Source organism: Anomaloglossus baeobatrachus, chromosome 4 (assembly GCF_048569485.1).
Source record: "Anomaloglossus baeobatrachus isolate aAnoBae1 chromosome 4, aAnoBae1.hap1, whole genome shotgun sequence".
Lineage (NCBI taxonomy): Eukaryota > Metazoa > Chordata > Amphibia > Anura > Aromobatidae > Anomaloglossus > Anomaloglossus baeobatrachus.
In genome coordinates this window covers 523,358,020-523,385,350 of record NC_134356.1, presented here as the reverse complement: position 1 = coordinate 523,385,350, position 27,331 = coordinate 523,358,020, and the positions used below count along the sequence as shown (strand labels likewise).

General features: G+C 41.8%; 1 protein-coding gene across 2 annotated transcripts in view; it reads right to left on the bottom strand.

Annotated features, from left to right (window-relative positions):
- Positions 1 to 27,331, bottom strand: part of MAN2A2 (mannosidase alpha class 2A member 2) — a 222,459-nt gene that overhangs the window by 104,703 nt on the left and 90,425 nt on the right. For both annotated transcript variants that reach the window (XM_075345891.1, XM_075345892.1), the window contains exon 4: positions 21,921 to 22,065. In XM_075345891.1, the coding sequence (XP_075202006.1) occupies positions 21,921 to 22,065 (145 nt within the window). The remainder of the gene's footprint in view (positions 1 to 21,920; positions 22,066 to 27,331) is intronic.

Sequence of the window (27,331 nt, the reverse complement as noted above, 5' to 3'; positions counted from 1 at the left end):
CTGGCCAAGCCAGAGCCCTGACCTAGACCCAATTCAGCATCTCTTGAGAGAACTGAAAATAGCTGTCCACCAACGTTCACCATCCAACCTGATGGAACTGGAGAGGATCTGCAAGGAAGAATGGCACAGGATCCCCAAATCCAGGTGTGAAAAACTTGTTACATCATTCCCAAGAAGACTCATGACAGTACTAGCTCAAAAGGAGAGTGCTACTACTCAATACTGAGCAAAGGGTCTGAATATTTATGAGCATGTTACATTTCTGTTTTTCTTGTTTAATAAAATTGTAAAATTTCTACATTTCTGTTTTTTTCTATCAAGATGGGGTGCAGAGTGTACATAAATGAGAAAAAAATTAACTTTTTTTGAATTTACCAAATGGCTGCAATGAAACAAAGTGAAAAATTTAAAGGGGTCTGAATACTTTCCGTACACACTGTATAATGGATCATTTTTCATTAAGGTCCTGGTTCTGACTTTTAACCTCTTGGTCCACGTGGCTGGTGAGGAAATTTTTTTCTCACATGCAACTTCCACTCCCCCAAAACAATCTAAACTTCGAATTTGAATGTAAAGTCAGCATGTGATTGACACATCAATGGCATCTAAATGCTGTTTTTCTGACAAATTCATTCACTTGAATCAACAATTTTGATCTTCAAATCGGATAAAAAACAGACATGACGATCCCCAAAAAACATGTTAGCATTTCTTTAGACCAGAGGCCCCCAACCTTTCTTACCCCGGGATGCACATTCAGATATGACAGATGGCTGCGAGCCGCATCCAGAGCCCTCCGGGTAGTGACATCCAGTTTCTCCACACTGCCTCAGTAGTTGCCCCCCATTACCATGATAATGATAGTCAAAGTTTACCCCCACATATCTCACCGACACCTTGTGCCACCTTACTGTAAATGTTCCTTACTCCTATTTGGTATTCTCAAATCAAGCACTCTCATTACGCCCTGGCATCCAGCTTTAAGCACTGCTCTAACTGGCACTTCCATCCTATCTCCAGCTTACCATAGTTACCTCTCCGCCCCACGACAAGTGTATGTGAATCCAGATCTGAATTTCTGTACGGTGATACTCAAAGGCGGCTCCGGCTGGAGTTGAGCTCTTTGTAGCTGTTTACCAGACACAATACTAATGCAACAAGTTGGCAGCCAAACATCATGACCCTGCGAACCACATGTGGCTCCTGAGCTACAGATTGGGGCCATTGCCTTAAAAAAAACATGTATATTTTCTCTTTTCGTGAAAAACACTGACAGAACCTGTACGTTAAAAATAAAAGTATGAATTAAGCCAAAGTGTTTGCCAGGCACAGCGTTGTACATTTTGTAGCGACTGTGCAGCTCACTGATCAATCCTATTTAAGTGAACAGGGATATCTGCAATGCCAGGACAGTCACTGCAAAGCAGGAGCCTGGTAAACAATAAAGAATGCTCTAGGAAAATCAACATCTGCTCAAGTAGCTGATCAATATGTGTCCTGGGGGACAAGGTCCCTAAAGATATTTCTTCAACATCAAAGTCTTGGAAAATGTCTTTTAGTGTTTAGATGTAGAGATTTGTTGCAGAAATTTTGGAAACTGAAAACCTGTCTCGTATATCTGAATGGAATTATTTCTTATTATTTTTTAAATCCTATTCAGATTTATGATAAAGCCACAAAAATGTAGTCATCAAGTCTGCTACATTTAAACATATTCTATAGGGGTCAGTGATCAAACACACACACACAAAATATATATACACACTGCATACATATATCGTAGGGAAAATAAGTATTTGATACACTGACGATTTTGCACTTTTTCCCACCTATAAAGAATGGAGAGGTCAGTAATCTTTATCATAGGTACACTTCAACTGTGACAGACAGGATCCCCCCAAAAATCCAGATAATCACACTGTATGATTTTGAAATAATTAATTTGCATATTATTGCATGAAATAAGTATTTGATCACCTATCAACCAGCAAGAATTCTGGCTCTCACAGACCTGCTACAGCCCTCCTACTCTGTACTTATTACCTGTTTTGATTGCACCTATTTGAACTTGTTGCCTGTATAACAGACACCTGTTTACACACTCAATCACACTACAACCTCTCCACCATGGACAAGACCAAAGAGCTGTCTAAGGACACCAGGGACAAAATTGTAGACCTGCACGAGGTTGGAGTTGGCTACTGGACAATAGGCAAGCAGCTTGGTGAGAAGGAAATAACTGTTGGTGAAATTATTAGAAAATGGACGAAACACAAGATGACTGCCCATCTTAGTCACTCTAGAGCTCCATGCAAGATCTTGCCTCATGGGGTAAGGATGATTCTGAGAAAGGTCAGGAATCAGCCCAAAACTACACAGGAGGACCTTGTCAAGACCTGACCAAAGCTGGGACCACAATCTCATAGATTAGCATTAGTAACCCAATTTGTTGTCATGGATTAAAATCCCATTAACCATCTGGATGATCCAGGAGAGGCATGGGGGAAGGTCATGTATTCAGATGAAAGTAAAATAGAACTTTTTGGTATCAACTCCATTTGCCATGATTGGAGGAAAAAGTACACGTACAACCCCAAGAACACCATCCCAACTGTGAAGCATGGGGGTGGAAACTTCATATTTTGGGGGTGCTTTTATGCAAAGGGAACAGGACAACTACACCATACTGATGAGAGGATGGGTGGTTCATGTATCATGAGATATTGGCCAACAACCTCGTTCCCTCAGTAAGAGCTTTGAAGATGGGTCGTGGCTGGGTCTTTTAGCATGACAATGACCCAAAACACACAACCAGGACAAATAAGGAGTGTCCCTGAAGTGGCTTAGAAAGTCTCCAGACCTGAACCCAATAGAAAATCTTTGGAAGGAGCTGAAACTCAATATTGCCTAACAACAGCCCCGAAACCTGAAAAATCTGGAGAAGCTCTGTATGGATGAGTGGGCCAAAATCATTGCTGCAGTGTGTGCAAACCTAGTCAAGATCTACAGGAGACGTCTGACCTCTGTAATTGCAAACAAAGGTTTCTGTACCAAATATTAAGATCTGTTTTTCTATTGTATCAGATACTTATTTCATGCAATAAAATGCAAATTAATTATTTAAAAATCATTCAATGTGATTTTCTGGATTTGTTTTTTCTACTATTCTGTCTCTCATTACAGACCTCTCCGTTCTTTGTAGGTGGGAAAACTTGCAAAGTCAGCAGTGTATCAAATACTTATTTTCTCCAATATAAATATTTCTGTATATCTGTTGTTGAATGCCACAAGGAGAGAGGTTCATATGAAGTTAAAATCTGAGACTGAGAAAAAATTGGCAGCATGCTGCGATTGTGATAGGAATCACACGAGCAATACGCTAATGATACTCGGCACAGTATCAGCTGTGAATGTGAGCTGAGTGTTATCTACTCTTGCGATCAGATCACAGGTGAGGAGAAGGAGAGATTAATCTCTTCATCTTCTTCATTGCCCATTTCTGCATATAGCGGACTACACTGATGTCATCCGAGTGTATAACGTGCACTCATACATAACATTGGACTAAGGGCAATGCGAGATTTTCTCGTATTGCACTCATGCGAGTCATATACTAGTGTGTGACTCTACCCTGTCAGCGAGTCTCGGCTCACACACATCCATACACGTCTATGGGTTTGTGTGAAACATCGGACTGCACTCGGAAAACATCAATGCAGTTCGATATATGCACAGACAATAGAGACGAGGGAGAGATTAATCTCTCCCTCTTCTCCGCATGCACCTGTGATCCAATCAGACCACAGTTGCATGGCACTTGGCTCACGCTCGCAGCAGAGCGGGAGCTGAGGGTCATTAGCACATCAGATGTATGCACTAGTGTGACTCCAGCCTTAACAGGAAAGTGTCTATGGTGCTGGCCACACATGGAAAGATATCTCAGATCGTATGCTTATTGTTGATTAGGAATCTCCAGGATAAATTCAATTCTAATTGCTTTTCACCTACAACAATAAGACCATACAGCCATTCTAACTTTTGTAGTGGGAATTTTGAGGTAGGAGAAATCATTCCAATGTGATTGAAGCAAATCATTTTTCTTCCAGAATGGCAAAAAAAAAAAAATCTTTTGTAAATCAAATTCTAAGGCTGAGGATATCATCCACTGTGAAAAGACTCATGAGAAGACAGCCGGCAAAATTTATTCCAAGGGTGAAGCAACAACTCATTCATAGTCACAGAACATCCTAGAAGAAGTTTCAGTGAACTGAAGAATTATACAACCTCCAAAGTATTCATTACTATACAATGGAAAGAAGGCTGGCCAGAAATAAGAATCATGGAAGAGTAATAAAGAAAGGAATCACATCTCAGAAAGACAACCCTGCTCATTATACCCTTGTAAAAAAGTCACTGAGATGATCCTCGAAATTTTAAGATAATGCTCTTTGAACTGATTAAAAAAAAAACCCAGAATGGATTTATTAGAAAGAAAGGCCTTTAATAATTGCAAATATCAATGAAATACAGAATTTTATAATAGGTGTCACAATTTGATCACTCACAAGGCCCTAAGAACGTAGTGAGTAACAGCTCAGCCACCCTATAGAATGTAGGGGTGTGATGAGCTGTCAATTTTTGTGAGTGACAGCCCAGTTGCTCAATCAGTGGTAAGGGCATGCTGAGCTGTGATTTTTTGTGAGTGACAGCCCAGTCGCCCAATCACTGATAGGGGACGGTTGAGCTGTCAGTATTGTGAGTGACAGCCCAACCACCCATTTAGGTCAGGTCTGTTGGGTTTCTTCCAGATGTCTCCCGTTTTCAGTGATTATCTGGCAATTTAGCTGGCTAACAGTGGTCTGATGATTGCCAGTAGTAGCTTTTGCTCAGTGGTGTATGTACCTCGTTCTCTTTGACTCTACTATTCTGATCTACTGCTGCTGGACCTTGGACTTTGCTTCTCACCATCCATTTGCCTAGCCCCTTTGTCTTGATCCGCTACCTTTTCGTAATTCTTACCTCAGACTGTGACCTGTTTACCTCTTTGTCTTTCCCACAGTGTATGACGAACCCTCTTGGTATTTACCCCTGGAACTCTTGATTCCCCTGCCTCAAGGCTTGTTGGTGAAAATGGACACAAGGAATCGTCACAATAGGAACATCAACTTATAAGGGGAATTATATGGGAATTATGACTGCTGGAAGACCAGGACACCATTTGTTCAAAGAAATACAAATTCTGAATTTAAGCTGAATTTAATCATGTGTGGGTGTATTTACCGTTCAAGTGAAAACTGCGATGCATGGACTGGAACTACCCGAGCTCCATAGCCTCATATACGGACAGTCTGTATATCACTGTCTGTACTTGGACTGTAATACACAAGATGTTTGAATTTGGCCTTAAAGAAAAATTCTTTTGCAGAAAGTCTAGTTATCTGCCCAAAAGCTGAAACTGATGTATAACTGGCCAAATGCCAAGGCATTAAAACATAGAAGCAAATGCTGTACAGAAATCATAACTAAAGCTTTGAATTAGCAGTGTCAAAGTCCTAACTTGAACACAATAGAGTCGCTGTCACGAATCATTGACATTTTTTTTGTTAAAAGCAAATCGGCTAATTTAAAGCAAAAAAAGTCAAGTAATTTCAAAAATGAACGGCTAAAATGCCTCAACAGAAATGTGAAAGAAAGAAAGAAGGATGACAGAAGTGCATAATGGAGATTATTGCTGCTTAATGTGGTCTAATAAGTCAGGAGCCTCCATCACAAATTCTGTAAAAAAAAGTCAGAAAAAAATAGTGCAGCATGTGGCGTTATTTTTTTTCATAAAATGGATGTTGATAATGTTAGGAAATTTGGTGAACCTAATTATGGTCAATATGGTATGCCAGGAGCTGCTCACGTCTGTCATGTAATGGGTCTTTATACTAGCTTCATATTACATTTTCTGTTCCTAAGATAGAACAGAAATATGAGTGCAAATATAAACCCAGACTCTAATATATGCAATAAATATATTAAGAGAATCTGTCAGCAAGATTTCCTCTCCTTCTCCCCCCAAAAACTATATGTTCATGGTGCTCCTTCAAAGACAAGTCTAGCAATGCCTTTACATGGCCAGTCTGTTCATCCTTTACTGAGAAATCAGCATTTAAATTGATTTGGAAATGGAACTGCAGGATTATTGAATTATTTGTAGATGTGAAACCTGTCACTCCAGCTCTATTCCCGACCCAGTGCCACCTCCTCCTGCTTGATTGACAGCTTCTTTGGTGTTTGACTTCAAGGACAGGAGTCGTAAGTCAAGTAGGAATAGGTGGAGCTAGGTGGGGAATAGAGCTGGAGTGACAGAGGAGTACTCAGTGCAACATTCCACCTCTCCATGCTCACCACCTCCCTGTATGTTGACGGACAGCGCTTGTATGAATAGAATTTTTTTGCATGCAAGTACACAGTGTTACTGCAGGAGCAAGCACAGCCCTCTCTCCTCTCTGCTCTAGCCCACTCTCTACACTTGTGCCAGGGCTTTGCTTACTCCAATATTTGATCATGTGGTAAATTTAATTAGCACTTTTGGGATGACAGACTTTATTTAACACTAGAAGTCCCAGAGAGGGGTCATTTGACATTTATACCATTGGAACCCCATGGAGCTCGAAATTCCTAAGACTTCTAGTGTTATGAGTTCACTCACACAAACCTATAACATGGATAAGGGCTCTCTGATGTTTTATTGGATAACCCTCGGACCAATGATATACCAATGATTTACTATGGGGCAGTGCTGACGAGCATTTTTTTACTAATGCCAAATCAGCATGAGAAAAACATCACAGCATGCTGAGATTGGCAGCATAAATTGAACGGCGCGCACCCATTAAAGTGTAAAACATCGGACTGCACTCGAATGTCATCAGAGTGCAGTCTGATTTACACTGACACAGACAATGGAGAAATTAAGTTCTCTGTCTTCTCCACACCTGTATTCCGATTCTCACATGCGAGAGGATCAGATAACAAGAACCTGGCACTCACCTCAAACTCTTGAGCGAATGTCATTATCAAAATGAACCAAATTCTCTCGGAAGAGTAAATCATAGCCCCAATGGGGCCATGAGTGCTCTTCAGAGGAGACTACAGAGGCCTGTGCCCACGATCAGGGTTCATGCCACTGCTGTCTCCCTGTTCTCCCTCCGCAGTAAGAAATGAACATGCTGCAGCTCGGGAAGCTACACCGTATGTCAGTTTACGCTGTGGGCAAAACAAGCACAGTGGGCATGAGATTTCTAGAAATCCATTCACTGTGCTTGCACTGTACTTCGCAGCGCTTTGGACACAGCGATAACACACTGCGTCCAAAATGCTGTGAATCTTGATTGTGGGCAAGGAGCCTAAGGCGGGCTTTGCACGCTGCGACATCGGTAACAATGTGTTACCGATGCTGCAGCGATAGTCCCGCCCCCGTCGCACGTGCGATATCTAGTGAAAGCTGCCGTAGCGATTATTATCGCTACGGCAGCTTCACACGCACATACCTGCCGTGCGACGTCCCTCTGGCCGGCCACCCGCCTCCTTCCTAAGGGGGCGGGTCGTGTGGCGTCACAGCGACGTCACACGGCAGGCGGCCAATTGAAGCGGAGGGGCGGAGATGAGCAGGATGTAAACATCCCGCCCACCTCTGTCCTTCTCATTGCAGCCGGGAGGCAGGTAGGTGATGATCCTTGCTCCTGCGGCTTCACACACAGCGATGTGTGCTGCCGCAGGAGCGAGGAACAACATCGCACCTGTCGCTGCACCGGCATTATGGAAATGTCGGAGGCTGCAGCGATGATACGATAACGACGCTTTTGCGCTCGTTCATCATATCAAAAAGGTTTTACACGTTGCGATATTGACTGCGACGCCGGATGTGCGTCACTTTCGATTTGACCCCATCGACATCGCACGTGCGATGTCGCAACGTGCAAAGCCGCCCTAAGGCCGGCGTCCCACGGGACGAGCTATCGTGCGATGGCACGACCGATCGTACCCGCCCCCGTCGTTTGTGCGTCACGGGCAATTAGTTGCCCGTTTCGCACAAAGTCGTTAACCCCCTATCACACGCACTTACCTCCCGGATGACGTCGCTGTGGGCGGCGAACATCCTCTTCCTGAAGGGGGAGGGACATTCTGCGTCACAGCGACGTCACACAGCGGCCGGCCAATAGAAGCGGAGGGGCGGAGATAAGCGGGTCACATCCCGCCCACCTCCTTCCTTCCGCATTGCCGGCGGGACGCAGGTAAGCTGTGTTCGTCGTTCCCGGGGTGTCACACGGAGCGATGTGTGCTGTCTCGGGAACGATGAACAACCGGATCACAAAAGGAGGACCGTCATTTTGAAAATGAACGACGTGTCAATGAGCAACGATAAGGCGAGTATTTTTGCTCGTTCACAGTTGTTCGTAGCTGTCATATACGATATGTCTAACGATGCAGGATGTGCGTCACGGAATCCGTGACCCCGACGACATATCGCCCAATATATTGTAGCGTGTGACGCCGGCCTAACAGTAAAAGTGTTTTCTGGCCTTAGACATTAAAGGCATATCCACAGCTTTAGTATCTCACCGATATGTGTCCTATCTTTGAGACCAGCCGCTATCTCCAGAACAGGATTCCCCTGACCATCACCTGACTCTGCAAGGTGGTCACCGTCGGCCACATTCACACTAAGAATGATGGGGAATTCGAGCTATAAGTGCACAACACATACTTTCTCCCAACATAAAGAATCCCAATGGGCAGCACAGACATCATACAAAAAGAACATTCTATGTTTTGTGGATACTATTCACATTTACAAATCCATCAGAGTAAATCTTCACGAGTAAATGTGGGAAGATCAGCCGATCTCTTTCAGAATGTTCAGCCTCAGAGACTTTACCAGAGTTGCACGTGGGATTACTGTGTTACTTTTAATTTTAGAGCTATATATATATATATTTTTTTTTTGACAGCTTGTTTCTGTATTCTGCCAAGATAGGAAGGTTTAATGTGCCTGGAAGACCAAATGATGGCACTAGAAAATTCAACGTTGCCTCACAGAGGTGAGATGAAGCGATCTCTTCTGATCATACATTCCTCAACATTGAAATTGCAACATCAGGAAGGAAAAGACGTGGAATTTTGGAAATCACAGGATGGACAAATATGTTAATGATATGCAAATGATGAATAAATGAGAACAAATTCTCAAATTATCCCAATGTATTTATTAGTGAGTATGAGCGCCACAAGAAGAAATACACGCCCTTACAGCCTTGGCTGCTATCAATCAGTTATTAATGGTTGCCTCCGGAACGTTCTGTCACATTTAATGCACTTGGGCAACTCAACATGATCTGCTAGTAGCTCTTTTTGCAACTGCCTAGCAATGAAAGCCTAGTTGTGCTCAATGGAAGACAAATACGGAAATTCTGTAGCCCATGATGGCAATTTTGGCCACGCAGGCTGCACACATTAGCATGAGTAACATGCAGACTTGCATTATTGTGTTGAAAAACAGCCCCCAATACAGTTATGAGAAATTACAAAAAAGGACAGTTGCACTATGAAATGCTAATGCATGCAAACAATCAATGTAAGAATATAGACATGCATTACTGCTTAAGGAAATCTAGGAAAAAATGAGATATTTAGCATACAAAAATGGCCATTTTTAATATCTGCCAAGTACCCACTTAAATTCATATCTCGTTACTTGGATCCTGCACTAAACTGAAGCCTCTCTCTGGGTTGCAAACCTCCATGTGTATGGGCGAGTAGGAACCTGCTACTGAAGAATAAAATCACCTGTGGTTAATGGGGGAGGGTTGCACAGTCATAGGGCATGACTCCATGATCTAGACAAAAAAGGCTAACGGCACTCCCAAAATGCAGTATGAACCGGTGCAAAACTGAGCATGACATATAATAACAAAAAAGGACAGTAGCACTCTGAAATGCTAAGGCATGCAAACATAAAAGGTAAGCACATAGATATGCATTACTGCTTAAGGAAATCTAGGAAAAATTGAGATATTTAGCATACAAAAATGGCCATTTTTAATATCTTCCCAGTAGCCACGTTAAGGCATATCTCATTACTGGGAATCTACACTAAACTGAAGCTTGGGTTACAAACCTCAATGTGAATGGTCATGTAGGAACCAGCAACTTAAGAATAAAATCTCCTCTGGCTAATGGGGGAGGGGTGATTTTATTATTCAGTAGCAGGTTCCTACAAGCTCGTTCACATGGTGGTTTGTAACCCAGAGATAGGCTTCAGTTTAGTGTAGGTTCCCAGTAACGAGATATGCCTTGACGTGGCATTAGGCAGATATTAAAAACGCTTTTATATGCTAAATATCTCAATTTTTCCTAAAGCAGTAATGCATATCTATATTTTTACAATAATTGTTTGCATGCTATAGCATTTCAGAGTGCAACTGTCCTTTTTTTGTTATTATATGTCATCTTCAGTTTTGCACCTGTTCAGACTGCATTTTAGGAGTGTCTTCAATCTTTTTTGTTTAACTCATGAGAATGGTCATACCATTTGTTCCACAACCCAATCAACTTCACACTGAGCTATTAGTGTATCTGGAATAAAGCCTAGAGGAGTTCGGCTATAGTATATTATGCCATCACACATATTATTCCAGCTATAGGACCGGTGTGACATTTTCTGAAGGCCTATTAATGGGGTTACCATGTCATCTCCAGAGTAATCTTCAGCTATCATTGTGTTCAAGACAAAAATGGGACTCTTCACTGAAGAGGACAGACCTTTGTTCCAGCCTACATTACCATCTTGCTTAGCACCATGATAGTCTTTGTGAGAGGTGGCATGAGGTCCTCAAGAAGCCTTCATACGGGAACGTCACACTGGTTCTACTCTCAGGAATATGGCGTGGGGTTGCATAATGAACGGTAGCTAGACCCCTTTAGTCTTCATTTCATATATATTACATTGATTTGGAATAAATTCAAATAGGAATGAATCACTACTGTAAATACACAGTAGGTATCCCAAACAATAAGAACCAACAAAAATTGAACAACCACTCAAAAATTAATATCATTATAGTTTTATAAAGTACTCAACAATGCAATTTAAAAAGATACCGTAAGTGGGGAGCAGCACAGAACAAAAAATAATCAAAAAGCATCAGATAATGGAACAACATACATTGTCAGTGTACAGAAAAGGTTATAGATTGAGAGCCTATCATATGAGACAAAAGATAAAAGATGAACTGTATATAAAATAGAACAGTACGTGGAAGATAACGAAAATCAGCCCACAACATCTCATATTGAATAAAGACAATACCAATATTCAATATCCCATTTACAATCACAATGTTGTGAATATAAACAAACCATGTGTATGATTAGACCGACCAAGACGTGGAAACCCTGATTTGCTCATAGAACCAGTGGTACTGCTATTTCTCCAAAGGGTCCCAGAAGCAGTTTTTCAACACGACAATACAAGACCACCTGTGCTACTGTGACCAGCTGGTGTGCTGTCCTACATTGTCCTTGAGCGTGTCCGGACTTATCTCCCATTGAGCACATCTGGAATGTAATTGGCGGCAACTGCAAAGAGAGCAGCCAGCAGCGGATCATGATGACTTACGTGCCTAAGTGTAATCAGCGTGATAGAACATTTCATAGACAACCATTAGTAACCTCATTGATAACATGCCTAGGCGAGTAAGTTGTGTGCATTTCTGCGCTCATACTGGATACTGAAAAATTCAATATGTTTTGAGAATTTAGCTTCCATATGTTCATCATTACCATGTCTATAGATCCTGGAATTTTCATAACTACATGACTTTTCCTTCTTGGTGTTGAAATTTCAATGTTGAGGAGTGCATTTTAGGTACAAACAGTACATGGATTTACATACTGGGTGGACCCTAATGTTGTTTTGATGTCTTCTCAGAATTCTTCTCCATTCGCTGTGTCTTGTAATGATGGACAGATACAGTGCTGGCCAAAAGTATTGGCACCCCTGCAATTCTGTCAGATAATACTCAATTTCTTCTTGAAAATGATTGCAATCACAAATTCTTTGGTATTATTATCTTCATTTAATTTGTCTTCAATGAAAAAAAATAAAAAAAAATTGTCATAAAGCCAAATTGGATATAATTCCACATCAAACATAAAAAAGGGGGTGGACAAAAGTATTGGCACTGTTTGAAAAATCATGTGATGCTTCTCTAATTTGTGTAATTAACAGCACCTGTAACTTACCTGTGGCACCTAACAGGTGTTGGCAATAACTAAATCACACTTGCAGTTAACATGGATTAAAGTTGACTCAACCTCTGTTCTGTGTCCTTGTGTGTACCACATTGAGCATGGAGAAAAGAAAGAAGACCAAAGAACTGTCTGAGGACTTGAGAATCCAAATTGTGAGGAAGCATGAGCAATCTCAAGGCTACAAGTCCATCTCCAAAGACCTGAAAGTTCCTGTGTCTACGGTGCGCAGTGTCATCAAGAAGTTTAAAGCCCATGGCGGCACTGTGGCTAACCTCCCTAGATGTGGAAGGAAAGAAAAATTGACGAGAGATTTCAACGCAAGATTGTGCGGATGGTGGATAAAGAACCTTGACTAACATTCAAACAAGTTCAAGCTGCCCTGCAGTCCGAGGGTACAACAGCGTCAACCCGTACTATCCGTCGACGTCTGAATGAAAAGGGACTGTATGGTAGCATACCCAGGAAGACCCCACTTCTTACCCCGAGAGATAAAAAAGGGTGCCAATACTTTTGGCCAGCACTGTATGCCCAGTAGTTGGAGGACGTACACTAGTGCACACTTCATGTACAGCAGTGCAATCAACTTGGATGAAAATGTAAGAATATGTTCACACACAGAACAATTTTTGTAGCTGAAATTTCAAAGACTGGAGATTGCAGAAATCCATGAAGCCGTCATTAAAACAACCGCTTTGAGATAAATGGAACTGATGCTCCGTGTCATAGAGAAATTATAAAATAATTCTCTGTATAAGAAACATATCCACCCCCACATTAAACATATGGGATTAATTATAACTGGGAAAGTTTGAAACTAATTTTAACTAGTATGTAGAGAGAGCTGACACTTCAAGCACCATTGAATTAACATCTGGTGTGGACAGGTAATTGTTATCTAGCAGATGAATCAGTTCAGACATGAAGCCTTGCATCTGTATACCCAGGGATTGAAAAGTGTCAAATGTTTCACCTCTCAAGTCAGAACTGCTGAATTTCAAAAGATTGTCCGAGTGTTTGGCATCGCTGGTCAGTGATGAATATTGTGGTTTGCATTTATCAAATATTTATATATGTGTGACATTTTCATTTTCATAATTGTGAGGCCTGCTTATGACCTTATAATTATTATTGGGCAGATGGATGACTATATATATATATATATATATATATATATATATATATATATATATATATAAAATCATATTTCCAATCTATGAATGGTAAAATCATGATAGGAAATATGGTGGTAAAATCTTCTGCCTGGGACCTCCAGGAGCGAAGGTATCCTGAAATTTGGTGGATCTCCTAATTTTCTGGAGACCAAAGCCACATTCCAGGATGAGCCCTATTATGAGTCATCATAGGGGAGGTATGAGGCTGTAACTTGAGTTAATAGAGGCAAATGTCAAATTATGATCCTTGTTCAATGCCAGAAAGGTACACTGTTGTGTAGAATTGTTCTATATTTCCTTAGAGTCCTTCCCACCATAAATCTGAAGCCATTTCTGTGACTCAAGTTTAGTATTTTTCATTCATTATTCCCTTTTATTTTATGTAATTCTATATACTGTATTTTTTGTTCCATTTGTAAATCTTGGTATATTTTTCTAAACACTGCCTACTTTTTGGACTAAATATATAAAATTTGATAGCTTCGTTCTTCTTGCTCTGTAAATTGCATACCAGAAACCATACGCTACCTGTAACAAGTGTCTAATTGGGCTGTAAAATGATTGGTGGTGGCAGCTATTAGTAGTTCCTTTTATTATTGTGAAGTTGTCTGCCAGTGTACCAAGGTATATATTTATATCATGAGCTAGAATCAGTTCTGTATATACTATACGCTCACTGCCAGTTACCCAATAATTGGCCTAGTAGTGAAAGCCACAATTGCCTCGTCCGTCAATCATCAGTCAATTGCATATTGTCCTGATGATTGGGGGCACTGGAGTGCTGTTTCTGACAAATTTGCAGTGGTGGGATATCTGTGTGACACCCACTGGCTGTCTCCGTGACACTCAGTCACAAGAATATCTGTAATAACTATGTCTCGTGTATATATACCGATGGGCAATCACCTGAAAGGCTCCATTTTGTCTAACAGAAAAGCTAGTTGAGTAAGTCAAGTGAACCCTCTCTGGTAGCTTACAGCCCATTATTTACGAGTGTTTGAGCCCCCTTTATAAGTGTATCTGACAGATGCCCTAACAATATACCTACAAGACAGATTCCCTTTAATACCGCATCATTAGATACAAGTCATCAAAAGGGATGTTCTATAAGCTAAAATATCACCTAAGATAGTCCACAGAATTGTCTTCCTCAGGACGGACAGGCATCTGGAAATCTGGTGGTAAAAAGTCACCGGGGGGGAGGGGGGGAATCACTGAATCTAACGTTTTCTGTGAAGGTTTACTCATTTTACTACTTTTCCTGTCAAATAATATGTTTAAATGATTTTCTATTCAGATATATATTTATTTTTCATGCTCTGATGATTCTGCCTGAGTTAACATTTCATCTGCCAGCAAATGAAATGTCAAGATATAAGAGTATAAAAAAAAGAAGCTTCAAGCTTTTTATACCACTTGACAGCACTGCCCTATTTTCCGTTTCACAGGACACTAGTCAGTTTCACGGGAATTTCGAGTCCCTGAACTCAAGTGATAAGACGGTGTCATTCATGTAACCATTATTTTATTCCTAACTCATCTGCTGTTCAAATGTTTATCAATTACTCATCTTATGCTGGAGAAGTTTCATTTAAAATGGGGACAGAAACTATTTTTTATCAGCTCCAGCCCTATAAGTAGCAGCAATTAAAGGGATAGTCCGGCCAATGCATAAAAAAAACAACAAAAACCATCAAAATGGAAAACAAAAAGAAGGGGTATTTCATTTACCAATCCCCGTCACTCCCATTATTATGTTTCTTGGGTCCCTATTGGTATTTATTTTATTCTGACGCCATAACTTTGCTGCAAGTGATGGGTTTTGGAGAAACCATTTCTATAGATGTCTGTATTGACCAGGACTACGGTAATTGGAAGAGACTTCATCACATAGCTTAACTCGACTGCAGTAAGCATATATGAAGATTCCAGAACAGGTTTTATTTTGAAGCTGAATTCTTTTATTATGCAAAAGTTGCAGTAGGTAAAATGACGATTCTGAACGAGAGGTGTATAGAGATGATGCTAGCAAGATGGATGACATACACTATCTGTGGAAGAAGGGAGGGGTTACTGACATCAGAGCAGTTAAAGAGAGAGAGGGGAACAAACTTCTAAAAAGTAAACCTTATTGCATAGCAGTGAAAGAGCAACAATATAATGACAATTGAAATGTCATGCTAGGTATAGGGAAGTATCAAGCGAACAGCAAAAGGGAAGAGAAGGGAAACCCTGCGTCTAGGGAAGAGGCAGATGGTGACCCCTGATCAAACCTACTGCTGGCCCCTGGGATCCCTCACCACCCTAGATGGGTTCCGCACCTATACGCCGAGTGAGATTCCTGACTCTAAGATGACCCTACAGCTGGGCCCTTGATAGGAAAAGAGTGGGATGAACTCTTCGTCAACCCCATTAAACACTAAAGAAGGCATAGGGAGCACACACACATATGGAAAGCGCAAGAACAACTTATCTACAGATGCCTCAGGAAGAAGTTCAGCAAAGAACAGCAATAATCCTACAGATGAGTGCAAGCCACTTGCTTGCACCCAGAGCTTGTGAAGTACCTGAATATCACTGGTACAAGTCCAGGAAAAATGAGAGTATTAAACCCAAGGGTAAATACAGATGATTAGCAGCTGAAGGGAAGAGTTGCTCTGCTGGGTCTTAAAGGGAAAAGTATGAAAACCCAGCAAAGGAGATACCTAGTAGACTAAATACTGACAGCAGGAATAATAGAAAGTCAGGGAGCATTTTGCGCAGCCAAACGCTGTGACCTCCTATTGGTGGACACCACAGGAATGTCTGTCACCCGTGACAACAATGTTATATGATTCCCAAGTCATGGGACATGACATACTTCCTGGGCGCTTTCGACCTGCAGGAAGTAATAGCTCAGCCAATCAGTGGCTATGGCGTGTTACTGCTGATTGGCTGAGGAGTCATTTTCTGTATGTAGAGAGAGCTGTTAGAGCTTGTGCGCACGTTGCATAATTTCATGCGTTTACGCAGCGTTTAGCACTGCAGCATAAGCTCATGCATCCGGCATCCCCAGCACAATCTATGAAGATTGTGCATAATCAAAAAACAAACAAAAGTAGTATGTACCTGCAACCATCTGCTGTTAAATACCATTTAAATATGTGCAGCAGTGTAATTAGAAATGCAGCTGCAGGGAGAGAATTAAATGATCCTCCCTGCGTCTGCTCGCTTTCAGTCATCAGGTGGTGCACTGTACAGTGCGTGCCCCTTCCCCTGCTACTTGACAAACATCTTGGTATGTAGGATGTTTTTTGACCGACAACCAGAGAGCACAGTTTGAACCCCAGACTAGAGCCATGACATGAAAATAATGGTCTGAGAACTGGTCATGCTAGATCGGTCAAAATGAAGATCTTTCATAGCCATTTTTTGGCTGATTGGTAAGGACCTGAATAAAAGTTTTCCCTCTATTAACTAAAACTTCCTTAGTGGGATATTTAAAATTCTTACACTTTTCCAAACCAGACAAGCCTTGTAAGAAGGACTCTTATTTATCATGTCTTGAAGAAGTAATGATGGTTTCATTGCACACGCAAGAATTCCTGTCCATAACGGCTAACAGGTTTATTAAACATCGCCAGCCTTCGATTAACAGCTAAGGTTATTAACGTAAACTTAAGGTTCCTTGTTGTTACTTTATCATTGTGTCTCAAAATGGGTCCGGTCCACTCATAGTTGAGCCTGTCCAGCCCTAGTTTCCATCGTTATTGGCTGCCTCCATTATAGGTGGTAATCCTTTGATTCCATGGAGACTCAAGAATGCTTTTAAAGAAATCGGAATTATCTGTCATTTCTCTCCTTCTTTCACGTATTTGCAGTTTCCAGAGCATATCTTAAATTGGTTATCGTAAGTCTGCATGTTATTGCTTATTTATTGTATAGGAAATAACTTCACGATCACTTGGGGTCTGAGAGCTGGGACCCCCAACAATCGCGAGAGCCACAGCTCTGTAGAGCTCATGTGAATGGAGCAGTGGTAAATCAATCGCATGTCTGCTGCATTCATTCTTAATAGGACCACTGGAGAAAGCCGAGTGCTGCACCAGGCTGGTCTGCGGCACTCCCATTTTCAATGACTTGATCAACCACTGCTCCATTCACGTTGGCTCTTTAGAGCCCAAGTTCTCAGATCGGTGGAGGACCTAGCAATCAGACTCTTAGCAATCGGGAAGTTATTATTAGATCAGGAATAACTTTCTAAATTGAGACAACCCCTTTAAGGTGCCAATACACATTAAACTAACCCACCAATATAGAAGGGTCAGCCGACAGTCTAATGTGTATGGAGGCACCAATTAAGGATTGTCAGGAAGATAAGGATGTGGCATGCCCGATTTTGGACTGACGATCCTTTTGCTCTCTAAGAGATAAGCTGCCCACAGAGGAGACTATTAGCAACTCTCTAATAGAGAACATACAGTTAGGTCCAGAAATATTTGGACAGTGACACAAGTTTTGTTATTTTAGCTGTTTACAAAAACATGTTCAGAAATACAATTATATATATAATATGGGCTGAAAGTGCACACTCCCAGCTGCAATATGAGAGTTTTCACATTCAAATCGGAGAAAGGGTTTAGGAATCATAGCTCTGTAATGCATAGCCTCCTCTTTTTCAAGGGACCAAAAGTAATTGGACAAGGGACTCTAAGGGCTGCAATTAACTCTGAAGGCATCTCCCTCGTTAACCTGTAATCAATGAAGTAGTTAAAAGGTCTGGGCTTGATTACAGGTGTGTGGTTTTGCATTTGGAAACTGTTGCTGTGACCAGACAACATGCGGTCTAAGGAACTCTCAATTGAGGTGAAGCAGAACATTCTGAGGCTGAAAAAAAAGAAAAAATCCATCAGAGAGATAGCAGACATGCTTGGAGTAGCAAAATCAACAGTCGGGTACATTCTGAGAAAAAAGGAATTGACTGGTGAGCTTGGGAACTCAAAAAGGCCTGGGCGTCCACGGATGACAACAGTGGTGGATGATCGCCGCATACTTTCTTTGGTGAAGAAGAACCCGTTCACAACATCAACTGAAGTCCAGAACACTCTCAGTGAAGTAGGTGTATCTGTCGCTAAGTCAACTGTAAAGAGAAGACTCCATGAAAGTAAATACAAAGGGTTCACATCTAGATGCAAACCATTCATCAATTCCAAAAATAGACAGGCCAGAGTTAAATTTGCTGAAAAACACCTCATGAAGCCAGCTCAGTTCTGTAAAAGTATTCTATGGACAGATGAGACAAAGATCAACCTGTACCAGAATGATGGGAAGAAAAAAGTTTGGAGAAGAAAGGGAACGGCACATGATCCAAGGCACACCACATCCTCTGTAAAACATGGTGGAGGCAACGTGATGGCATGGCCATGCATGGCTTTCAATGGCACTGGGTCACTTGTGTTTATTGATGACATAACAGCAGACAAGAGTAGCCGGATGAATTCTGAAGTGTACCGGGATATACTTTCAGCCCAGATTCAGCCAAATGCCGCAAAGTTGATCGGACGGCGCTTCATAGTACAGATGGACAATGACCCCAAGCATACAGCCAAAGCTACCCAGGAGTTCATGAGTGCAAAAAAGTGGAACATTCTGCAATGGCCAAGTCAATCACCAGATCTTAACCTAATTGAGCATGCATTTCACTTGCTCAAATCCAGACTTAAGACGGAAAGACCCACAAACAAGCAAGACCTGAAGGCTGCGGCTGTAAAGGCCTGGCAAAGCATTAAGAAGGAGGAAACCCAGCGTTTGGTGATGTCCATGGGTTCCAGACTTAAGGCAGTGATTGCCTCCAAAGGATTTGCAACAAAATATTGAAAATAAAAATATTTTGTTTGGGTTTGGTTTATTTGTCCAATTACTTTTGACCTCCTAAAATGTGGAGTGTTTGTAAAGAAATGTGTACAATTCCTACAATTTCTATCAGATATTTTTGTTCAAACCTTCAAATTAAACGTTACAATCTGCACTTGAATTCTGTTGTAGAGATTTCATTTCAAATCCAATGTGGTGGCATGCAGAGCCCAACTCGCGAAAATTGTGTCACTGTCCAAATATTTCTGGACCTAACTGTAGGTGCACCCAGCTTGTTAAGTGTTCCTATGTATGGGACAGTCAGGCGAGATAGCAGCTGGCTGAATGACTGTCCGACAGCTGCCGTGTTTCCCTGAAAATAAGACATTGTCTTGTATAATTTTTTTGCCACAAAAAATGTGCTAGGGTTTATGTTCAGGGTAGGGCTTATTTTTGGGGAAACACGGTTCGGAGGTAAGTTTACTCACTAAAAAAGGCAGACACCCCACAGGAGTCAGGAGAATAATACTTACCAGATCCCTGACATCTGCATCACTCCCAGGTCCTCCTGCGATCCACAGCGGGTGCTCCCAGTAGGTCCTTGTGTACTCCAGAGCAGTCATCCCCTCCTTCTAACCAGCACTCTCACTCTCATACACACACATACACACACACACACAAATCAGATTGCAGGAACATAATACATGCACAGAGAAGCATCCAGTGATACCAAGCTGCTTCTGGCTGGTAGCACTGTGGAATGCAAGGACCTGTGGCAGAACTCATGGAGGACCTGCGGTGGAACGCATTGATGAGTTCCACTGCAGGTCCTCCGTGTGGTCCACCGCAGATTCTCACATTCCACTAGGTCCCAGGTCCCCGAAGCAGTACGATATCACCGGATGTGTGTGCTTTCCACCGCAGGTCCTCGATGCGTTCCAACGCAGGTCCTCGTGTTCGACAGTGTCCCATTCGGGGTCTGGTGAGTACGATTGCGAGGTCTGTTATCTCTTTTGGGGGTCTCTGCTTTCTATAATGAAGTGTCCTGCTGTATTAACTTTTTATCTGCATGGACACTTCATTATTGAAACGCAACTACGTCTTATTTTTGGGCTAGGGCTTATTTTTGGGGAAACACAGTATCAACAGTGTTATCTTCTGGCAAAAGGGCAGAATTTCCTGGTGATCTAAGTTAAAAACATTCTTTTGGATAGGATTATTATTATTATTATTTATTATTATAGCGCCATTTATTCAATGGCGCTTTACAAGTGAAAGAGGGTATACGTACAACAATCATTAACAGTACAAAACAGACTGGTATAGTAGTAGAGAGGACACTGCCCGCGAGGGCTCACAGTCTACAGGGAATGGGTGAGGGTACAATAGGCGAGGACAGAGCTGGATGCGCAGTGGTGTACTCGACTGAGGGCTATTGTAGGTTGTAGGCTTGTTGGAAGAGGTGGGTCTTGGGTCTGCTCTCTTTCTCCTTAAATCTTTATCGAATCAGTGACATGATATCAAACAACCTTATCATAAAACTGTGACCCAGTTAGGGAATCATTAGTTAGCGTGCACTAGATGTAAAACAATTCCCCCCTGAACTGCAGAGGAGGATTACCTGGCAGACTACATGCCACCAGATGATGCTAAGTGATCTCTCTTGGCCAACTAGCTGAGAGGCACGCTCTGTTTAACAAGTAGTCCCCACTAATTTATGGCCTCGTACGAGAAAGTAGTTGCACCCTATGAGCTTACTGCTCTCCAGGAAAACACCAGGAAAGTCAATAATTTTGTTTCTAAGTTCAAAATGTGAAGGAAAAAAATAAATAATTTGCTGCAAATGTAGTGACAGAAACATAAAAAGAATTTATAGAATACATTCCCTAAAAATAAATCCCTGAATATTCTTAAGTCATTTTTAGATATTCTTAGCACTTTATGTGTTATCTTGGTTTAATAAATGACAACCAGCAATCGCAGCCGTAGCAATGCCCCAAGGAGTTGTCAGTCAGCTTGTAACAGATACTGAGCTGCCTGGATTGTCGCTCTATATTCTAATTTATTGTCGTATCTTCTCTTTTACTTTTCCGCCTGTGTATCTATAGTGCTGACAGATCTGTGACTGTGGAAAGTCCTGCGCAGACTAGAGCTGTAGGACATTGATTTATGGAGGGATCAACTGTGTTTTCTATAAGTACTAACGCCAATTAGAATATTTGCCTTGTATACGCACAAAACAAATGCCACATCAATTCAGTCAGTGCTCTCAACAATGCGCTGGAAGAACTGAAAAATTCACGCTTCGGCGGTGTCACAAATCTGATCATTCCTGGCATACACCGAGTCGCTCAGCAATAAATCAAAAAGGTCGCTTTGTTGAAGCTGCTGAAGAACTAAGGGTTAATCTATATTCCCATTGACTAACTGTCTCAAATAGTAAACAGTATCACATGACATTCTGACATATGGCATCAAAACACCTAAAAAACCCTCCAAAAACTCTCAATGTTCTCCGTCTACCCAATCCCACTGCTACAATGGCCACCAGCCGTGAGACCTGTCTGCAGAATAATGCCACCCGCAAATAGGTAGAAAGCTTAACCGTTCTCTTACCGGGATCATTGTGTGAATGAGGCACGACAAAGACCTGTAGAGGTTCTGATTCCCATTCTGCCGGGTCATAAGTGATGTCAAACCCTTGTTTCCACACTCCGCCATCAACATTATCGAAAGGCAACTGTGTGTAGATATCCAGCATCTGAAACATAAGTATTGTAATACATTATGTGAAAAGTCCATTAGCAAGAATCTCAGAGAAAATGACAAAACCTTCATACAGCAAAAAAGTCCACACCGTGCCATGTGTCAAATGTTATATAGACAGTTAGACAGTTCCTTTAAAATGGTTCTCCAGCGTTGCAAAAAGGCTGATGAGTGAATTGGCAAGTTTGTATTTTTTCTTTACTATTCTGAGCAAGTTTTGTCCTGTTAAATGAGGTTTTAAGGTAAAAAGAAGAAAATGGAGTACCTAGAAAAAGCACAAGCATGTGCTAAAGGAGAACAAACTCAGGAACATGCTATTGTATTAAAGAGGACCTGTCATTTGCGCAAAAAAATTGAGTTAAACACCTTCTTAAAATCCCTGCACTCCCCTGATTTTGCCACTCTTTTCTGTTTTTCTTTGCGGTGTTCCATTGCAGAGATAATCACATTTGTTTCTTCTGGAGCACATTATGTGAAATTTCTGCTTTGCAGTCCAACTGGGCGTTTCCTCAGTTTTTTCTGGGGGCGAACTCTTTCACCACAGGAAACAATACAGAAACCAGCTCATCATACGTAGATCAGTGTTTGTAGGAGCAAGGAAAGCTGAGGCGACCAAACGTATAATTCAAAATGAGGAATTAAGGTCCAGATACATAAAAGGCAAAAATATATTGCTGAATATTAAATATCAGAGTCCAAATTGTGCAAACACATTGAAAATCAGATTCCATGATGTATAGAGGTAACACGTTTTGACATCTCAGCCAAAGGGGTTTGGTAATATTGATAGATTCAAAAGTATATAGATCCCAAATTATAGCCATGCTAGATAACACCCTTACGTACAAGAAACTCTCTAGTGACCCTACTTTGTATTTTCAGCAGGAGACCAGTCACACTATAGATTATGGATTTTCTCTCGGAGTTCTCACCAAAAATCAAAGAGATTATTTAAAGGGAACTTGTCTAACCCAGCAACATTCATACCTATATGCTCAAATTTGCCCCCTAATCAGCCCTGTATAACACTATTCCCTATGCTAGTTAGGCCTGTGACTAGTTGTTGGGGCATTAGTTCCCCTAACTAGTAAGACCTTTTGCCATGTTACTTTGCCTCTGTTGGCATGATAACTTGATTTCCATGTGCTGGCATCACCGCCAGCTCCTAGAAATCTTGTGCATGCATGCAGCGCATTTCGGCACGTCAGTGCTCCTCAGAAGCAGGGTGGACGCCTCCCGGCTTCGTTAAGGCCACGTCTCACTAAGCAACATCGCTAGCAACATCGCTAGTTGCTAGCGATGTTGCTGTGTGTGACATCCAGCAACAACCTGGCCCCTGCTGTGAGGTCGCTGGTTGTTGCTGAATGTCCTGGACAATTTTTTTAGTTCTGGCTCTCCCGCTGTGAAGCACAGATCGCTGTGTGTGACAGCGAGAGAGCAACAACTGAATGTGCAGTGAGCAGGGAGCCGGCTTCTGCGGACGCTGGTAACTAATGTAAATATCGGGTAACCAAGAAGCCCTTTTCTTGGTTACCCAATATTTACCTTCGTTACCAGCGTCCGCCGCTCTCACGCTGTCAGTGCCGGCTCCCTGCTCCCATAGCCAGACTACACATCGGGTAATTAACCCCATGTGTACTCTGGCTAGGAGTGCAGGGAGCGGTGTGCGCTGGTAACCAAGGTAAATATCGGGTTGGTTACCCGATATTTACCTTAGTTACCAAGCGCAGCATCGCTTCCACGCGTCGCTCGTGGCTGGGGGCTGGTCACTGGTTGCTGGTGAGATCTGCCTGTGTGACAGCTCACCAGCAACCCGTGTAGCGACGCTCCAGCGATCCCTGCCAGGTCAGGTTGCTGGTGGGATCGCTGGAGCGTCGCTTAGTGTGACGGTACCTTTAGGTGCACTGCACATGACCAGATGTTCAGCCCACATATAAGTGAGCAGTCTTCTGAACTACTAGTCATGCGCAGTGAGACTAATGAAAACGGGAAGCGTCCACCCTGCTTCTGAGGATCACTAATGTACCGAAATGAGACGCATGCATGCGCAAGATTTCTAAGTGTCGGTGACATGTGATAACATGGAAAAAGGGTCGACTAGTCAGGGGAACACACACCCCTGCAAATAGTCACAGGCCTAATTAGCATAGGGACCTGTAGGTTTATCAGTAGTTTTTTTCAAATATTCATATTTGTGAATAGCGTTATACAATGTAGGTGAGTGTCTATGGGTTCCAAATATTCACCCACATGAGCAAATCTGGTGATGTTGTTCTGGGAGTAAAGTTACTTGTATGCTATGGACATTACTTTATTCACCATCTGCAGATACATCAACGATATACTCATAATTTGGAGGGGCGATGTACCTGTATTTTATTTAAAATATTAAGAATAATCATTACAATTTGATTTTTTTTCATCTACAGTTCATAGATCGTGTATTTCATTCCTTGACCTCCATTTGGAGGGCATTTATGGGAATTCTAGTCTAACCTCCACATTTTCAAAGCGATTATCGGATAATACAATACTCCATACACACAGTAGCCACCCCAAACATGTAATCAAAGCCATTAAGGTGGATGAGTTCATGCGCATTACTTGAAATTGCAATAATGAAGATATGATTGCCAGTGAATTACACATGTCTCGCAATAAGCTGGAATCAAGGGGTTATACTTTGTGGATTTTAAATAGAGCTTTACATGTCGTATGACACAAAAAACGGAATGTTCTTATAAATGTTGAACAAAGGAATAATATCAATTTAAAACCTGTTTTGTCATTACAATTCAGCCCTCAATTTAATATAATAAAATCTATTATTCACAAGCATCTTCGTTTTATATATGAGGATGATATTTTGTCTAATATACTACAATCTTGTTGTTCCATTTGCTACATTCCTTGGCAAAATTTTTGTCACCCAGTTTTTTCTATACTAAAACCAAACCCAAAACTTGGCTAAATCATCCCAGTTTTATAAATGTGGCTGCAATAGGTGCAGGACCTGCCAGCATTCAGAAACATCTCGTTTTTTTACTAATCCTAATGAATCACAACAATTTAAAATCAAGGAATACATTAATTGTAACTCTCAGAATGTCGTCTAATACATTACTTGTAAAAAAAAATGTATGTGACACGCACATCTAGAAAACTTAAGGTACAAATCTCTGAACATTTAACTGATATTTTATCTTCTACTAGCTCTCAAAGAAACGATTCACCTGCATCAAGACATTTCATTACTTATCATGAACGCCGAGGCTTTGGCATAACGCCGCTTTACACGCTGCGACATCGCTCAAGCGATCTCGTTGGGGTCACGGAATTTGTGACGCACATCCGGCCGCATTAGCAATGTTGCTGCGTGTGACACCTATGAGCGATTTTGCGTCGTCGCAAAAACGTGCAAAATCGCTCATCGGTGACATGGGGGTCCATTCTTAAATATCGTTGCTGCTGCAGTAACGATGTAGTTCATCATTCCTGCGGTAGCACATATCGCTCCGTGTGACACTGCAGGAACGAGGAACCTCTCCTTACCTGCCTCCCGCCCGCAATGTGGAAGGAAGGAGGTGGGCGGGATGTTTGTCCCGCTCATCTCCGCCCCTCCGCTTCTATTGGGCGGAGGTTCAGTGACGCTGCTGTGACGTCGCTGTGACTCTGAACTAACCACCCCCTTAGAAAGGAGGCGGTTCGCCGGTCACAGCGACGTCACAGGGCAGGTAAGTAGTGTGACGGGTCCGCGCGATGTTGTGCGCCACGGGGAGCGATTTGCCCGTGTCGCACAACTGATGGGGGCGGGTACCTACGCTAGCGATATCGGTCACGATATCGCAGCGCGTAAAGCGGCCTAAAGGGTGTGAAGCCTCTGAGGGGTGGAAATACCTGAAGAAGTCTTTTAACATGAGAAGCTTTTTGGATGTGTACATGTTATCCAAACGGGCTTAACCTCCGACAATAAATAATATATCATTATTAAGATATATTTTTTGTATTTGAAGAGTGGTTTTATAAATGTTTGTCAAATGATTTATTTATATTACATTCAATGGATATGAAATTATATTTAAGAACCATGGGATTCCCAGGAGTTGAACTCAGATAAAGACCACCTACGTGCGTTTGAAACGCATTGCCTCTGTACAACATGGAATCTGATTTTTTATGTTTTTGCATAATTTTGGCTCTAATTTTCTTGCATGGAGAATTTTACAAATTTCGCCGATTGTCATGGCGGCGTCCAATTCTACTGTCTGTGATCTACGCAGGCAGGTTTGGGCATCGACCTGCTGAGTTCTAATTCAGATGCAGGCTAGCAGGAGTTAATCTCTGCTAGTCTGCTTGTTAGGCTCCTTCGATCACCTGCTGTGGGGCTGCCAATGACAACTGCTCCTGTCCTATATATGCTGGCTGGATCCTTTCACCTATACTAGCTATAGTTTACCTTAGTTGGTCTGGGGAGGTGTGCTGATCCAGACTATCTGGTGTGATACCTGTTGCTGTGTGCAGTGGTAGAGTTAACACTTGTTGCATTTTTGTTGCTAGCCCCTGCTCTTGTTTTTCTCCCAAGATCCTCTTTGTCTATTCCTGTGTGTGCAGTTCGTGAGAGTTTTGGTTATCCCATATCAGTCTTTATCTGTACTGCCCTGTACTCTTTGGTGGCAGGGGGATATTAGAGTAGTATTTCTCAGGAGTATAGAAAGACACAGGACTCCAGCGTCTCCACCATTAGGAGTAAACAGGAGGTGAGGTATAGCCTAGTGATAGTTCCCTTGTGTAAGGGACAGCATAGGAGCCCTTGTCCCTCACTATCCAGAAGTAACATTGTGACAGATTTTTAATATTTAGCGATATAATTTTGAATTTTATGTAGCAAGATCTTTTTCATTCCTCATTTTGTACTCTTTCACGCCTTGCTCCCAAACACTGCCAATCACAGCTAAGCAGCTTTCCTTGCCGTCTATTAGCTGCTGAGCTGTGATTGGCAGCTTTTAAGAGGGAAGGTGAAAGTGAACGCCTCTAGAGAAGATTGCAAAATCTAAATGCTTAGTTGCACTACAGTCAGAGATTTCACAAAGAGCACTCCAGAATAAACAAATGTGAATTTCTCTGAAATGGAGCGACATAAAACCCCCCAGAAAAGAGAATTAGAATCAGGTATTTATCTCAAACCTTTATGAACAAGTTACAGGTCCTGTTTAATACAATAGCATGGTCTGTTCCTGAGTTTGTTCTCTTTTTTTAGATAC